Source organism: Mirounga angustirostris, unplaced genomic scaffold (genome assembly GCF_029215605.1).
Source record: "Mirounga angustirostris isolate CCGP_5_RB_7025 unplaced genomic scaffold, mMirAng1.0.hap1 SCAF_2, whole genome shotgun sequence".
Classification (NCBI taxonomy): Eukaryota; Metazoa; Chordata; class Mammalia; order Carnivora; family Phocidae; genus Mirounga; species Mirounga angustirostris.
In genome coordinates this window covers 58,921,222-58,938,103 of record NW_026991710.1, presented here as the reverse complement: position 1 = coordinate 58,938,103, position 16,882 = coordinate 58,921,222, and the positions used below count along the sequence as shown (strand labels likewise).

The following is a 16,882-nucleotide window of genomic DNA, read 5'->3' as shown; positions in this document are numbered from 1 at the left end:
ATTGAAACAACATTACACTTGGTGACTGTTATTGCTCCATGGAGATTAGAAAATAAAGACCTTCTCATTTAGACCTTTAGGCAGATGAAACACTCAGCCAACTCACTTTTTCTGCTTTTTTCCCTCGTTACACAAATTGTTTGAGTTCTAAGGAAGAACGCAATTTACAGTTTAGCTCCCAGATTTATTGAGAGGGAAAAGAATGTATAATTGAAAAACCATTTCATAAGATAATTTAAATGAGAGCTCTTTTAAAAATATGTATAAACATTTGCAAAATTTTAAAGAGCTCCAATTGAATAATAGTTGGTTATACTGAAACAAAATGAGTATTTTATGTGAAACAGAGATTCTCAGGGTGGGGGGCTGTAAGGACTTGGAGGAGCATCAGATATGCCTTCGTGAACAGGAGTGGAACTAAGGAATGGCCGCTAGCCACAGTCTCTAAGTGGATGTGACCTCTAGTCCCTTAGAAACTTACAGTGCTTGGGTATCCAAGAGGAACAACAGATCAAGAAGGAAGCACACACACACACAAACTAAGCAAGGAACTTTTGTAAATAGCTTTATTTTCATGCTATTTGTAAAAATACATCGATAAATATTTAAACTTCTCTATTCCAAGACATAGAGAAACACCACATAATTAACACTAAACAAGGCATTATGCCTTACAAGGAAGACATAAAATGTCCAAGGGATATTTAAAACACTGGAGTTTTTCTAAAGCTTCAACATCAGAAATGTTGACCACATACTGTGGAACTCTCTCAATAAATAACAACCAGCATTCTTCTCAACAGTACAAAAACAGAGGTGCACATACATCCCACGACCTTAACAGGGATGTATTTGCTTGGATCCCCCACTATTTATCGCCAGCCTTCATCATGGTGAATGATATGGCATGGTTTCCCCCACCATCCCCCCAAGAAATAATAATTTAATGAATGAAGAATATTTAAGACTCATCATCTACAAATTAAATAATAGAACTGAACCAACTTTGATGGAACATAAAAATGACCTTTTAAGATAATATAGTACAGCAAATTACCAAATTCATATCTTTAAATATTAGCTAGGACATTAATGTGCTAGCTTTGAGAAAATAAATAAATAAATAAATAAGTTAAAAAAAATAGAAGAATACTCCTAGGCAAGAGTCAAATACATTAAACACAGTCCAGGGGGTTTCAGGAGGTTTTTGTTTCTCTTCTTCTGCTCCCACTTCACTAAGGCTGCAACAGTAAGTCACAGGCTTCTGCCTTCTCTCTAGCTCAGTTCGTGCTGCCCCTGTGAGGAGAAAATGGTTGCTATTAATAGGATTCCATAAACTGATGGCATAGCCCCGTGCCATGTGGTCACTACCTACATCACTGCCCGATGAGGCAGAAAATGCCAGCCTCCTGGATGCTAATTAGGAATAAGGGACCTGTGATCCCAACTGTACTATTAGCTTCAAAGAGCCAGAATGTAATGTCACAGTAGACTAAAAAGTTACATTCGGGACTTCACTTAAACCTCATGGCAAACACCTTGAAGTAGCTACTTCTATTTTTCTATACTATTGAGACTTAAAGAGATTCAGTACTTTCCCTGGGGTTACAGGAATAATAAAATGTGGAGCCTAGATTACACTTAGGGCAGGGATTCACGGCAAAGTCCCTGATTTTCAGTCCTTCAGCTAAACCCTGGGTTTCCTTGGTAAAAATGTCCGGAGGCATTTGTCAGGATGTGTGACCAATGACTCTAGTCCCACGTGTGGACAAAAAGCACAACTCACTTGTTTAGCATCTTGTTGATGATTTTCTTGACCATGGGGGCTTCGGGGTTGAGACAAACCTCCTGCCCATTCTTGAGAGTGGCTCTGCAGGGAGAAGGCAGAATCCGCGTTGGCCGGAGGTGGGGCTGGGCGGGGGGCCGGGGGGCATCGGGGCGGTGGGGGCCACAAGGACGCGAGCAGCCGCAGCGGTGTGGGGTGTCACTTACATGACTTCGGTTTGGGCGCAGTGGGGTCCCCGGGGCGTCACCTTGACGTTCTGGATGTTCTTGAGGTGAATTCCCTGCAAGGTCTGCAAGCACTGGCAGCGCAGCTCGGCGACCACGGGCGCACCTGCGGGGAGAACAGAGCGGGTTAGCGGACGACCCCAGGGTGGGCGCCCAGAGCACCCCCCCCCGCCCCCGTCCCGCCCGTGGGCTGGGGGCGCCGAGTCGCACCTGCGGCGCGGCGGCCGGCGGGGACCAGCAGCAGGAGCAGCAGCGCGGCGCCGAGGAGCCGGAGAGCGCGGGGTGCGGCGGCGGTGGCGGCGCGGGCCATGGGGCTCAGCTCGGAGAGTCGGGGCGGCGGGGCCTGGAGCGGGCGAGCTGGAGCGCGAGCTGGCGGAGCGGAGTCTGTGGCTCCCGGAGCCGGGAGAACCGCTTTTATCCCCGGTGGGCGCGGGGAAGTGAGCAGCCCCGGGGCCGGGGGAATTCCCGGCACCGCACGTCGCTTCGGGGTCGGAAAGGACAGCGCGGCCCCGCCCCCGCGGTGAAGGGGGACCCGCCCGGCCACCCGCATGTCCCTGCGAGTCGGGGACCTTCTCCTTCCTGCGGAGTCCCCATAGGAGGCGCGAGGGGCCTTGCTTGGGTATGTGCCACTTACTGGAGACAGGATCCTTGAACGTTAGTTATCCGGATTGGGGGAATAAGGCCAGGGCGGAGGAGGTGACATGCTTTTCTCTTTGTTACTTAACGCATAGATGTCTTCTGGTTTGATGATTTTTGCGTATGCCTGCATTAAGTAGACTCTGTGTTAAAATAGCTTTGTCATCTCACACTAGACATAAGAATGTTCTCCTTGTTCCTGGTATTTTACAATCACAAATAAATCATACTTTGTGTCATATCCTGGAGGGGTGAGGGCACGAACAGTGTCAAGCGTTTAATTCAGTGTTTAATTTAAGATAAAGTGTCTTAACCCTACATACCTTCCTTCCTCTATGCAATTTTGGAACTTCCAGAGCCGGAGTAAATCCATGAATATCACCTTTTTGGTCTAGAGGGCGTGGATTAATACGTGAAGTAAGGCGCGGGTGGTCACGTCAGAGCTGTTGTGGGGAGGAAAAGCTGCGTTGGGCTCACGGGGTCCACAGTTTCTAGTTTTGTCCAAACACAAAAGGGTCAGAGGAACCAGGAGCTGATGCCTAGTGTGAGTAGCACCCTTTGCTTGCCGAAACAGCAAAAAAGAGGTGTTCCTGTGGAACATTTAAGTGCTAGATCACGAATCCAATCGCACTTCCTTGTTTTATGTTCACAAATCTCATTTCATTTCCATGTTATGTGGACTTTCCTGTCTCCAGTGATCCTGATATCTTCTCTAGAGAAATAACTGCAGTCATATTTTGTTTTTTACTGATATCTATATAAGACATGTCAAGCTGTTAACGCTAGCCTTTGTCATTCAGGAGCTCATTTTTCACCCTTAGTTTTAATGTTGTTTTTTTGTTTTGTGTCTTGTGTTTTGTTTTTGTTTTGTTTTGTTTTGTTTTGGATTACGTGTAGGTTTCAGATGACTTGCGTGTGATTCTGGATGAAGGTCTGTGAGTAGAGTGGGAGTTACCCAGAAAATCGGTGTGTAGAAGAAAGGGGGGGGGCAGGGAGGAGTTGCTGTAGAGATGCACAGAGGCACAGAGCATCACTCTGCTCCACACAGACAGGGTAGGAATTTCGGTTCTCGCCATGACAGGTATCAGACATTTAACCCGTCTTTGCCTTAGTTTCTCACCTGTCAAATGGAGATTAAAGGTATTATCTACCTCAACAGGTTGGGATGATGAATAAATGTGTTAACATTTATAAAACACCAGTACATACAATATGCTCTAAATCATTTTTAAATAAAATAGAAATTGCTTTTTCCACATTGCCAAACTGAAACTCACCTGGGGAAAAAAATTTAAAAAAGAAAACACCTCCTTCAACCAATATAAAATTTTGTGCTATTTTTTTTTTTCTTAAGCGAAAACTCAGAATGAATTTTTTGTTGGCTAGTTTAATTGTTCAGTAATTTTATAATTCTAATTTCAGGAATTTCAACTACAAAATGAGACTAAAACTAAAGATGATCCATCTTATTAGAAAAGATTATGAATGACTAAATTATAAATAAAGATTTGTCTTTACACTTTTTTCAGTAATCATCAGTACAATCCTGCAAAAAAACCCAAGAAATCTAAAATTTTTTAAAAGAAGTAGGAAATGAAAGATGACCTAGAGTTTATAAAATATTAGTAACTTAGCAATAATTGAGAATTTGTGTAGATACTACTGTTGTTATCCTTATTTTTCTGGGATTCTCAATTAAAAATACTGTGGAGTTTTTTTCTGAGATAATCAGTAGCTCAGAATTATAATAGCTGTTCTTTAAACGTTAAAAATATGGTCTTATTTTTCTGATTTTCATTGTGTATCTGCTTATTATAGAAAAGTTATGAAGGACAGAAAACATGAAGAGATTATGAAGACTTTTTGACTTTTATCCAAGAAACAATCTATAGCAGATCTTCCCATTATTTTTCAACATCCCTAGTTATTTACATGTGTTTATGTGCTTAAATGATTGCTTAGTAAACATAAAGTATTATAATATAGCACTTTAATAGTCATTGTTCTAAACCTTTTGTATATATAAAACCCACTTAATCTTCTCAACTTTGTCTCCACAGCTTTGCTTCACAAGGAAACAAAGGGGCAGGGAATTTAGGTAATTTGCCAAGGCCTCAAAGCTAATAAAATTCACAATTTGAGCTCTAGCCAGTGTTGCTTTAGCCACCGCAAGTTAAAAAAAATTTTTTTTCCTAAGACAAGTAATAGATAGTTTCAGGAGAGCAGGTTTGTTTTGTTTTAGTTGGTTTAAGTATTTTGCTATTCTCATGGCTAAATAGTTAAACTTCACCTTTCTTAAAGCTTAAAAATAGCAAACTGCTGAAAAGTCTCCAGTGTCTTATTTCACTAACAGCAAGAAGTTTCTTTTGTCTAATGAATAAGATATACTTAAATTCAATAAAACCTACATTTATCTATTTCTCTGATTCTCCATATCAATGGACTTACACTTCCAAAATCAGGTCAGTGGGATGAACACTCTACTCAGAGTTTCCCAGAAGGGAACTGGGCATTTTAGCTCTTATTTGCTGAAATAAAGATCACAGTTTTCTGCTTGACCCAGTTTGGGTACTTTATCATATTTTAATAATGGAACTATTTTGCTTTCAGCATTAAGAAGACTCTACCCAGAACGTTACTCTCTTTATAAGTTAAAAAAAAAAAAACAGAAAAATATTGTTCTAATGCTTTCCAGATCCAAACCAAAGTATTCGCATAAATAATAAAAAAAAAATCCAATTCTTTGTTTTTCCAAGCATCTTCCCCACTTAATTACTCATTTTATGAGCTGAATGACAGATTTCTATGCCCAAACTTTAAACGAATGCAATCACCAATCTTAAAAGAATAGAGCATCCCTAAAATAAAAACATCGGTGACTAAGTCCCAATTTGAGCTACCATATTTCCTGCATCTTGCAGATTGGATCGACACCATCTAATCTGCCTTTACAATCCAGGCTTGGTGCTGCCTTCCAGAGATGATGGAGCCACAGGAATGGGCTCTGTTGTTCCCACTCTGGTCTTGGGAAATTGTGACGTCACAACTGCCACCCCTATTTTGTTGCAATGCCTGCTTCAGGTAGAATGACTCTGGTTCTGAGGGGAGAAGAATGGAGATGTCTGAATGTGACATTAAATCCATCGATCCACCCACTTCCTCAATCCAGAGCATTTTGTCCGGTGTTAATGTCATAAACCTGATCCAGTTTCTAGTACATTGGTCATTTCTACCTGGCGTGAGCTTCCTCCTTTTTCTGGTTACAGAACCGTGGTTTTCTTTTGGGGATCTTCCTTTCTTCCTTCCAATCTGGGTAGTTCAGGTAGGGTGACCCTGCTCCAAAGCTCCAGGACTGGGCTGATGACCCAAAGTAGTATTGGTCAGTCCTTCCAGTCTGGGTCTAACCCCCCAGCCCAGTTCTGATAGGTACAGGAGTGGGCAAGTGACCTAAGCCTGGCCAAGTCAGAAAAATTTCCTGGAGTCTCTTTTGTCAGGAAATGGTTGGAAAAACAAGCCTTTGCTTCCTGCGGGGGGTTATAACTACTAGAACAGAAACTTGAAAGCTTGTCATTGTTTGAGGAGAGCTTTGTAAAGTGAGCACAGAGAAAAGCAGCCTGAGCTGAAGTGAGACTAATTACTAAACAGAATTTTTGAACTGCAGCTTGTCAGTCTTTTACTTTTTTTTTTTAAAGATTTTATTTATTTATTTGACAGAGAGAGACACAGCGAGAGAGGGAACACAAGCAGGGGGAGTGGGAGAGGGAGAAGCAGGCTTCCCGCTGAGCAGGGAGCCCGATGCGGGGCTCGATCCCAGGAGCCTGGGATCATGACCTGAGCCGAAGGCAGACGCCTAACGACTGAGCCACCCAGGTGCCCCTCAGTTTTTTACTTTTACAGGTCAAATGATTCGCCTTCTCATGAAGCCATTTTGAGTTGGGTTTTTGTTACTGATTCCACTTGCTGTTAATTACCTTTCCAACCAAAAGGGCCGTTCAACTCGAATTGAATTCCTTTCTTTCTCCCTTTGTTTCAACATTGTCAGTGATCATTTACTGAGCATGTATAAGGTGGGAATGAAGTTTGGCCAGGGATATCGAGAGGAATAAGACTCCGCTGTCCTCTGACTCTCAGTGCAATAAGGGAAATGAATGTACAAATAGAAGATTTTATTTTTATTTTATTTATTTATTTATTTTTTAAAGATTTTATTTATTTATTTGACAAAGAGAGAGACAGCGAGAGAGGGAACACAAGCAGGAGGAGTGGGAGAGGGAGAAGCAGGCTTCCCCGCAGACCAGGGAGCCCGATGCGGGGCTCGATCTCAGGACCCTGGGATCATGACCTGAGCTGAAGGCAGATGCTTAACGACTGAGCCACCCAGGCGCCCCCAAATAGAAGATTTTAGAAAAGCCTGTAGTTACCACAGCAAACTATTCCCAAGGTGTTAGGAGTGAGGAAGAGCACCTAATTCAACTCTTACAGAGAGGGTTTATGAAACTTGTGAGAGAAGTTTTCCTGAAAGAGGTGACCATTCACATGACTTTTAAGGATGGAGTTTTCTAGGTAAACAGAGAACACTGATGGGCAGAAAACATTCAGGAGAGGGCCAAATGAACAGAGGCCTAGCAATGGGATAGAGCATGGTGAGTCTTAAGAGCAGCAAGCTGGAACTCACTCTGTGAGCAGAGACTGAGGAGACACTGAGGTAGAAGGAAGTGGCAGGCATCTGACACTAGAGGGCCATGTGCTGGTAGGACCCTGTTTGTCCGTCAGCATCCAGTATTGATGGTATCTCACTGGGAGGCCTCTGTAGGCATCTCAAAGTGTTTCCATGGCCCTGTTGCACAGACCACACTGTGACCTTTATTGGCTATCTACCCTAGGGTGGGTGGGGTATAACCTAAGATTCAGGATATGTGCCAAAAAAATGAAAAGGTCATAGATATTGAAGTAAAAGACATTTACTAGGCACATGCAAGATACAAGGGACTGTGGTCAGTTTTGCAAAAGATGTGTAGTGGATAAAACTGAAACTCCAAATGTGAAGTTCTTCTTCAATACTAACCTGCATACTTTCTTCTGGAACATAGTCAGTCTTTCCTTCTGCCCCCATGGTAAGGCCATCCTGATGATTTTAACCATCTATAATTATTGGAGTTCATTTCAATTAACTCTGAGAACCATCCAATATGTTAGATTTGGGCACTTATTCAAGGCTTTAAAAATAATAGATTTCAATATAAGCTTTGTATTTCCATTTTCTTAAGTTTTTTTATTTATTCTAAAGAGAGAGAAAGAGAGGAGGGGCAGAGGGAGAGGGAGAGAATCTCAGCGGAGCTCAAACTCACAACCCTGAGACCATGACCTGAGCTGAAATCAAGAGTTGGACACAATTGACTGAGCCACCCAGGCACCCCATTTTCTTAAGAATTTTTAAAAAAATTTTGTGGCAGTAGTAATGAGTTATCAAATTACATTACATATACTATAAATCAAAGAGATACAGAAATGCCAAGGTTACAAAAGGATATGTCAAGAAATAAATGCGGAAAATGAGGAAATGTTTATTACATTTGGCTGTAACAGGCCTGAAAACAACATGATGGCCCTGTTTTGATGCTTCCTGTATTATGGAAGTGAAATTTGGGAAGTTAGGAGATGAACTAGAAACCACAGCAAACACATTACACATTTGTGTGGATACATAGTCAACTAGGAACATGACAAATCGTAAAAAACTTGATGATCAGAGAATATCCTCTGTAACATTTCAACATTTTGAAATGTGTTAATACATTTTTTATGGCTTACATATGGTCTGTTTCGTAAAATGTTCCCTGTGTGTTGAAAAAATATGTATGATCTATGCAGTTGTTGAGTGAAATGTCTGGATTACCAACACTCTGGTCAAGTTGGTGGATCCTGTTCCTTTACCCTACTATACTGTTACTGATTCTTTACTGCTGTGCCTATTAGGTACTGAAAGAGGCTTGTTAGAATCTTTAACTATGATTATGGTTTCATGCATTGCTCCTTCTAGTTTCTCTCTTAATATATCTTGATAAATATTAAGTTCATGGAATTTTAGAATTGTCTCTTGTAGAAGTACCTCCTTTTTATTTTGACTCAGTCTTTTTTTTAATCTCTAAGTTTACTTCTTTCCTTACGTCCTAATATATTAAGCCTTAATTAATGTATCAATTATTAACCAATGTATTAAAAATTTATATTAATAATACATTAATGCTTATTAACAAGTAATGCATCAGTATTTCCACACTAGGTTTCTTTCAGTTAGTTTTAGTATGATATAACACTTTCAGTTCTTTTAATTTCAAGCTACCTGGGTCCCAATATTTAAAGTGTGTCTCTTTTAAGAAACAGGTTTTTTGGGTCTTATTCATCAATCTTTATTAAAAAAAAAAGTTAATCTTTGGGGCATCTGGGTGGGTCAGTTGGTTAAGCGTCTGACTCTTGATCTCAGCTCAGGTCTTGATCTCAGGGTCATGAGTTCAAACCCCATGTTAGATTTAGTCAGCCTGTCTCCTTTGTCTCCTCTGATCTATGACAGAATCTCATTATTGCTTTGATTTTCATGACTTCAACAGATCTGAAGAATACTTGTTTTTTGAAGAATGTTTCTGAATTTGGATTTTTATGATGATTTTCTCATGATCATACTGAGCTTATGGGTTTTAGGGAAGAATATGATGGAGACAAAGTGCCCGTCTTACCATATCATGTTGGGAGGTGTTCCTGATATTCACATGGCACAACTGGTCATAGTAACCTTCATCACTTGGTTAAGGTGGGATCTGCCAGATTCTCCACTATAATGTTTTCCCCTTTTCTTAGTCTCTTCTTTGGAAGAAAGTCACAAAACCCAGCCTGGACCCATGTGGGGAGGGAAATTAAAACTCACCTTCAGAAGGAGAAAGACTTGTATTATTAGTCATTCTTCCATAAGGAAGATTTTTCCCTTCTCCCTCTATCCCATCTGCTGTTTTGCTTCTTTATTCCTTAATTTATTTTGTGTAATTCAGATATTTTCTTTTGTTCCATTTTATCTCCTTTTCAGATTTTTAAATCCAAAATTTTCATTTCCCTTTTAGTGGTTACCTTAAAAATTGCAATCTATATTCCTGCCACATTACAATTTTCCTTCACTTAATACTTTCTCCACCAATTAAAGACATGTATTATATTCTAAATCCATTTCTCTTCCTACCTATCCTATTTATTTTTGTTATGTATTTTACTTTACAGCATGTACTTATCTCCATAGATCATTCTTCTTCTTCTTCTCTTTTTTTTTTCTTTAGTAAGTATTAGTGTAGATCACTATTCTTATTAAATAACACAAATTGTTCAAGTTCTTAGGAAGAATCCACTTTTCCACTTTTTGGTCCCAGCCTCATCAAAATGGAAACAATTGCATAACTGTTTGAAAATCCACTCACCCAAAGCCTTTAATAGGAGCTCTTGTTACAATACTTATAAAAATCCAGAAGTTTATAAAGAACAAATTTTGAATATTGAATCAGTGTGAAAAGCAGCAATATTTTGTGTAAAACTAGGATTCTCAAGGTGCTTGGGGAGAGTAGTGTGTCAAATATCCCCTAAATAAGAGAAAGGTAAGGAAAGTAAAAACTAGAAGCAGGCATAAATTTAGGTGTGACCTACAATCTAACTGTATAATACCTTGGGCACCTAGTAGGAAGCAGAAATCGAGAAAAATAAAACAAAACCCAGGCGTGTTATTTTTTACAAAACATTTATTGTCTTATTGTTTATAAAAATATAACAGTAGTTTTAACTTCTCTGTTCCAAGACAGAGCAACATTGCATAACCAAGATTGAACAAGGCATTATGCCCTACAAGCAAGACATAAAATGTCCAAGGGAAGCTTCAACATAAAAATGTTGACCACATAATGTGAAATAGTTTCAATAAATAACAACCGATATTCTTTTAAACAAGTACAAAAATAGATCTGTACACACTGTTTAACTGCTTTGACTCCCTCCTCCCCACCGCCCAACCCATCAATGTACCCGGGGCACTTGATAAACTCCCGGAAACACTGGTTTCATGAGACATGTAAAACCCATCATCTTCAGATTAAATAACAATCAGGACTGAGTTTGATTAAACACATTCACATCTTTAAATACTAACATGTAAAATATTAAATATGAGCTTTGAAAAATAAATAAATACAAACATAAATAAATAGAACTCATAATAGTCAAACACATTTAAGGCCTTTCTAGAAGTCTCCAGAAGCCAGTTCTCTTCTTCATTTTCAGTTCCTGTAGGGTCTTTCAGGAACCACCACCAGCGAGCTTCTTACTTGTCTCGAGGTCAGTTGGTGCTGCCGATATGATGAGAAAAGAGTTACTGATACATGCGCTAAGGAACCCTGCTATTCTCTCACACTGGCCCCTGAGGCTGGAGGGATTTCTGTATGCAGACCCTGGCCCAGCCCTGTGCCCAGACGAGGTCCCACAGTACCCACTGCCCTGCACAGCAGGGAACTGGCTCTTTTTTTGAGGAAGAGTGGAGCGGGGCTGTGGAATGAACTCTATTATTGACTTGAAAGAGCTAAAACATAGCGCTCACTGTCACACTGGGTTAAAATATTACATGCAAGACCTCACTTAAACCTCATACAACCCATGAAATAGCTATGATTATCTATCCCATTTTGCTGAGGCTCAAAGTGATTAGAAAACTTTCATTAGAAAACTTTCCTAGACTTGAGCTTAGGGAGGTCTCAAAGTCCTTGCTCTCCATAACTACGCTTCAGAGGTCCATGTTGTCCAAAGCCAGGGGTTCCACTTCTCAAGGCTGAAGCCCATCAGGGATGGAGGTAAATACTGTTTGTTCCTTAATGGGTAGGGGGCATTTTGGCATCATTGGCCAAATCTACTTCATCTTTTAGGAACACACATTTACCCACACTCATTTGCATGGGGATGGAGGGCACTGGAAATAGCCTTCTGGCACCAGAACAGATGAAGGATCTTACTAGCAGAGTTCATTGTGAAATAATAATGATTTTCAGTCCTTCAGCTAAACCCTGGGTTTCCTTGGTAAAAATGTCCGGAGGCATTTGTCAGGATGTGTGACCAATGACTCTAGTCCCACGTGTGGACAAAAAGCACAACTCACTTGTTTAGCATCTTGTTGATGATTTTCTTGACCATGGGGGCTTCGGGGTTGAGACAAACCTCCTGCCCATTCTTGAGAGTGGCTCTGCAGGGAGAAGGCAGAATCCGCGTTGGCCGGAGGTGGGGCTGGGCGGGGGGCCGGGGGGCATCGGGGCGGTGGGGGCCACAAGGACGCGAGCAGCCGCAGCGGTGTGGGGTGTCACTTACATGACTTCGGTTTGGGCGCAGTGGGGTCCCCGGGGCGTCACCTTGACGTTCTGGATGTTCTTGAGGTGAATTCCCTGCAAGGTCTGCAAGCACTGGCAGCGCAGCTCGGCGACCACGGGCGCACCTGCGGGGAGAACAGAGCGGGTTAGCGGACGACCCCAGGGTGGGCGCCCAGAGCACCCCCCCCCGCCCCCGTCCCGCCCGTGGGCTGGGGGCGCCGAGTCGCACCTGCGGCGCGGCGGCCGGCGGGGACCAGCAGCAGGAGCAGCAGCGCGGCGCCGAGGAGCCGGAGAGCGCGGGGTGCGGCGGCGGTGGCGGCGCGGGCCATGGGGCTCAGCTCGGAGAGTCGGGGCGGCGGGGCCTGGAGCGGGCGAGCTGGAGCGCGAGCTGGCGGAGCGGAGTCTGTGGCTCCCGGAGCCGGGAGAACCGCTTTTATCCCCGGTGGGCGCGGGGAAGTGAGCAGCCCCGGGGCCGGGGGAATTCCCGGCACCGCACGTCGCTTCGGGGTCGGAAAGGACAGCGCGGCCCCGCCCCCGCGGTGAAGGGGGACCCGCCCCTCCTCCCCCGCCCGGCCTCCCGCGTGTCCCTGCGAGTCGGGGATGTCCTCTTTCCGCCCAAATTCCCAAAGGGGGAGTGAGTGGCCGTCACGCTGCAGCTGCCCACCGTGGGCGTCCAGGTTTGGTCCAGCCCGTTAGTTAGATCCTTTAGGGGAGAGAATTAATTCTCAAAGACACTTAAGCAGCTGCAACTAGAAGAGTTGAGGCGGGAATGGCAGCCTCTCTTACCTATATACATCCTTTCACTTTACGTTGGGTTTTGCAGCTTGTACTCATCTCCGGAATAAACGCTCTGTTTAAAAGTGTCAGTCATCTCAGATTATTTGTAAGAATGTTTGTCTTGTCATCTCAGATTATTTGTAAGAACGTTTGTCTTATTTCTGGCGTGTTATCAGCTCAGATACGTCACACCACACTTTGCGCAGTGGGGCATGGCGGGAGGGTAAGGGGACAGATGGCGCCTCAGGCTAAGTCAGGGTTTATTTTAGGATACAGTTGGTAACCTGCAATATTTCTTGTCTTCGTTTTTTCTGGGACTTCCCACGCTCTAGTAATTCCTGGAGCCCCACTGTTGGTTGTCTAGGAGACTGTGTTTCCTTTCACGACAGTCATTCAGGAGCAGTGAGGGCTGTGTTGGGATTGGGAGGTCCACCTTTTCTAGGACTGACAGAAGGGATCACGGACAGCAGAAAGCCAGGACCTGGCGAACTCCCACCTTTACTCCTCTGAGTCGCAAACAGATGTGTTTCCAAGTATGTAAATACTAGATTACTAGGCTATTCCACTGCACAGTCATCTGAATTTATCTGCCTCCTGAAATTGATCCTCTTGGGAAACAACGGCCAAGTATTTCAGTTTTCTAAGAATGCCAATAGAGCTTTGCAGTCTGTGTAGCTGAGGACTTCTCACTGGGGCAATTCACTTTTCAGCATGAGTTTTGGATATCTGTTTGGGGATTAAAATGGATAGTTCCAATAGATTCTCCAGGGTAGCACAGACCTCACTGATGTGGGAGATATTCTGGTATCCTACTTGCCTGGAGAAAGGCTGGAGGTGGAGGGAGCTGGTCTGCCTCCCCAGCAGAGACTGTGTGGTAAAGCCCTGAAGATTGGAACCACAACTACATCCTTTCTTGCCCCGTGACCCTCTGATTGTGGGCAATTTATTTAATCTCTCTGGGCTCCTGGTTTTCCTCTCTAAAGGAGAGCAAGTAATGCCTGCCTCACAGGGTTGTTACAAGTATTAAATGTGTTAACATTTGTAAAACATCAGCACATATTGTGGAATATAAATATTTGTTAAATAAAATAGAAGTAGTGTTTTAAAACCTTCCTGTTATGGACTAAATATGCCCTCCACAAACTCCAATGGTGAAACCATGTACCCCATTGTGATGGTGTATTAGGAGATGGGGACTTTGGGCGGTAATTAAGTCTATATGGGGTCCTGAGGGTGGGAGTCCCAGGATGGAATTAAGTGCTTTTATGAGAGGAGACACCCAGAGAGCTTGATCTCTCTCTCTCTGTCATGTGAAGGTACAGCAAGACGGTGACTATCTACAAACCAGGAAGAGGGTTCTCACCAATTATTGAATCTGCAGATCTTGATCTTAGACTTCCCAGCCTCCAGAACAATAAGGAATAAATGTTCATTATTTAAGCCAGCCTGTGTATGGCATTTTGTGTTAGCAGCCTGAACTGATGAAGACACTTACCTGAACAAGAACACTCTGTGGTGAATCCTTATGTAAACAGGGGGGGGGAAATCTTTTAATTTGTCTTTTAAAATTTTCAGAGTCAGGAATTGTGAAAGGAGGGGGCATCTATATTATTTCGAGATCTTAGAACAGATTTTTAAAATCCAGTGTTTCTTTGAAATTTGAGTTTCCTATATAAAATGGGAATAAAAGTAAAAATTCTCCCCAATCCATTTATGGGAAAATATTTCGGTTATGACTGTCTCTATGCCTTGGGCATTAAGAGCTGGCTGCTCAAGCAATAGAAAGTATTAGCTGTAATGATTCCCAGACCCAACCCAAAGTATTGACGTCAGCAAATACACAGGAAGAGAATTTCAATTTACTTATAGTAGCAGCCAAAAGGATGAGACATTCAAGAATTAACCCATTATCTGTGGAATTATCTACAGTGTTCCTCCTACGACTCGTTTAATCAGAATTATTGGCGTTCAGGAAGTGAGTAGAAAGGTTATTTTTTTCTTTTCATAATGTACCACTTTCCATTATTTAATTCATTTAATTCACCCCCTACTAAGTTTCAGAAAATTTTAAGAGCACCAGTGTTATAAAGCCCACCATGATAAACAAACTGCCTCTTGTTTTAAGATGTGCTGAATGCTACTTTTGTATGCAAGCTGTAAACCCATGCAATCACTAATCCAATGAAGTTATCCCTCAGATATATATTCAGTTTACTAAATTTCACTTTACCCTGTAATAGGTACTGTATCTTTCAGATTTGACTAATACATTGCAATCTGCTTGCAAAAGCTTGGGTTGCTCTTCTGCATTGAGCATGGATCTTGTTAATCGGCCAGCAAGAAGGAATAGTGTGGCTCTGCTTTACCCTGGCTTGCCTTGAGAGTTGTGCTGTCATAATTGCCACGCTTCTCCCTCCCATTTCCTAACAGCTTTAACTTGTTGAATAATGGTTCTGCTCTGAAGGGAGCGTGTCACTAATTCCCGAGATTGGCTATCCCCTGCCTAAGGGCACTCGGTTGCCCGTCTGTGCTAACCTCCCCTTCCAGTCTCTACTACAATTGCTCTTTCTACCTGTCTGGCACCCATTCTTCCTTCAAACAGAACCCTAGTTTTCCTTCAGGAATCCTCACCCTTGCCCTTATCAGTCCACACAATTAAGGTGAGATAACTTGGCTTTCGAGCTCCGAGGGGAGTTTGTGACCCTCTGGCAGTGTAGGTCCCTCCTTCCTGCCTGTGCCTTTGCCCAGAGAGGAGCCAGTGATTTAAGACTGGCCGAGTCAGAGAAGATGCCATTTCTGCTGGAACAAAGAGAATTGAGAGGCTCTTGCTTCTTGCTGGGATTGCTAAAGTGGTAAGATAGAAACTTGGAGTCTTGCCATTGCTTGGGGGAGCCTGCCTGAGAATGAAGCTGCCACGGAGGAAGGCATGGGCCCTTGCAGAACTAGGAGTATTTGGGACATTGTTGGGGCACCTGAATCTAGCTTTGCCTGACTTAATCCACGGACTTTCACTGTGATATAGCTGTTGATGTTCTTTCCTTATTAAGTTAATTGCAGTCATGTTGCCATTGCTTAGAATAAAAGAGTCCTGAAAAATACTTCCATCTTTCATATTTTTTAAAAAAGATTTTATTTATTTGACAGACAGAGAAAGAGAGAGAGAGAACACAAGAAGGGGGAGTGGGAGAGGGAGAAGCAGGCTCCCCACTGAGCAGGGAGCCCGAGGCGGGGCTCCATCCCAGGACCCCGGGATCATGACCTGAGCTGAAGGCAGAAGATTAACCAACTGAGCCAAACAGATGCCCCCCATCTTTCATATTGCTGCTAAAGTTATCAACCACAGATTGATTTCTTCACTATTTAAATCCTTCCCTCCCTTCCTTTCTCCATCTATTCATTTATAAGTTAGCATTTATGAATTTGGAATCAAGTTAGGTCCCAGGAATACAAAAAAGTATAAGATGCATTGTATTGCTACCAAATTTTCAGTCTAATAGGAGAAGTAGACATATAAATAGAATATTATGAAGAAGCCTGGTAAATGACATGATAGAGCATGTCCAGGATATGATAGGCGCATGGACGTGGAACCCCTAATCTTGCTTCTTATTGGAGCGGGCTGAATTCTCAGAGATCTTTGGAGAAGTCTCTCTAGGGTCGGAAAGGAGGGATTTTCCCAGGTGAATGGGGAGATTGAAGGGTGGAGAAAGCACTCTAGAACGAGATGACCAAATATGCAAAGTCATAGAGGCTGGAATGAGCATGTGTCTACTGGGAGCACCAGGCAGTTTATACATCTGGAGTTTCACCTGTGAGGCAGGGAGAGGGGACTGATGGAGGCAGGACCTAGTCACTGAAGGCTGTGTGTAGACCCTATTTGTTCAGAAACCCGTTCAGTTGTTACCTCCGTTGGAATGCTCTTAAATCCATCTGAAGGTGTTTGCATGACTGTATGTGCACATATTTACCATTTACTAAATGGTGTGTGGGGTGCAGAGTGAATAGAAGTCAGAGGATGTGGCAGGAAATGAGGAGATAGTGGATATTCGATAGACCTTTACTAAGCACTCATGGTGTAG

The 16,882-nt window shown here is 42.7% G+C and overlaps 2 protein-coding genes across 2 annotated transcripts; both read right to left on the bottom strand.

The window, feature by feature from the left end:
• Positions 1-549: 549 nt before the first annotated feature.
• On the bottom strand, positions 550-2,722 carry LOC135363599 (growth-regulated protein homolog beta-like). The gene is made up of 4 exons (XM_064584589.1): positions 2,221-2,722; positions 1,993-2,116; positions 1,787-1,870; positions 550-1,296 (listed from the first exon to the last, which is right to left on the bottom strand). Exons 1-4 carry the CDS (start codon positions 2,558-2,560, stop codon positions 1,281-1,283), a joined length of 564 nt encoding a protein of 187 aa, XP_064440659.1. The 5' UTR covers positions 2,561-2,722; the 3' UTR covers positions 550-1,280.
• A 7,681-nt stretch (positions 2,723-10,403) lies between these two features.
• Positions 10,404-12,521, bottom strand: LOC135363598 (growth-regulated protein homolog gamma-like). Its single transcript, XM_064584588.1, has 4 exons — positions 12,256-12,521; positions 12,028-12,151; positions 11,822-11,905; positions 10,404-11,021 (listed from the first exon to the last, which is right to left on the bottom strand). The coding sequence occupies exons 1-4, from the start codon at positions 12,353-12,355 to the stop codon at positions 11,012-11,014; spliced, it is 318 nt and encodes a 105-aa protein (XP_064440658.1). The 5' UTR covers positions 12,356-12,521; the 3' UTR covers positions 10,404-11,011.
• Positions 12,522-16,882: the final 4,361 nt, after the last annotated feature.

Bases quoted from the DNA above. Each gene is read 5' to 3' on its own strand.
- LOC135363599 (XM_064584589.1), bottom strand. From the start codon at position 2,560: ATGCGGGTGGCCGGGCGGGTCCCCCTTCACCGCGGGGGCGGGGCCGCG. The intron at 2,117-2,220 runs GTGCGACTCGGC...TTCTCCCCGCAG, and splicing joins CGCCGGCCGCCGCGCCGCAG to GTGCGCCCGTGGTCGCCGAG. The intron at 1,871-1,992 runs GTAAGTGACACC...TTCTCCCTGCAG, and splicing joins TGCGCCCAAACCGAAGTCAT to AGCCACTCTCAAGAATGGGC.
- LOC135363598 (XM_064584588.1), bottom strand. From the start codon at position 12,355: ATGGCCCGCGCCGCCACCGCCGCCGCACCCCGCGCTCTCCGGCTCCTC. The intron at 12,152-12,255 runs GTGCGACTCGGC...TTCTCCCCGCAG, and splicing joins CGCCGGCCGCCGCGCCGCAG to GTGCGCCCGTGGTCGCCGAG. The intron at 11,906-12,027 runs GTAAGTGACACC...TTCTCCCTGCAG, and splicing joins TGCGCCCAAACCGAAGTCAT to AGCCACTCTCAAGAATGGGC.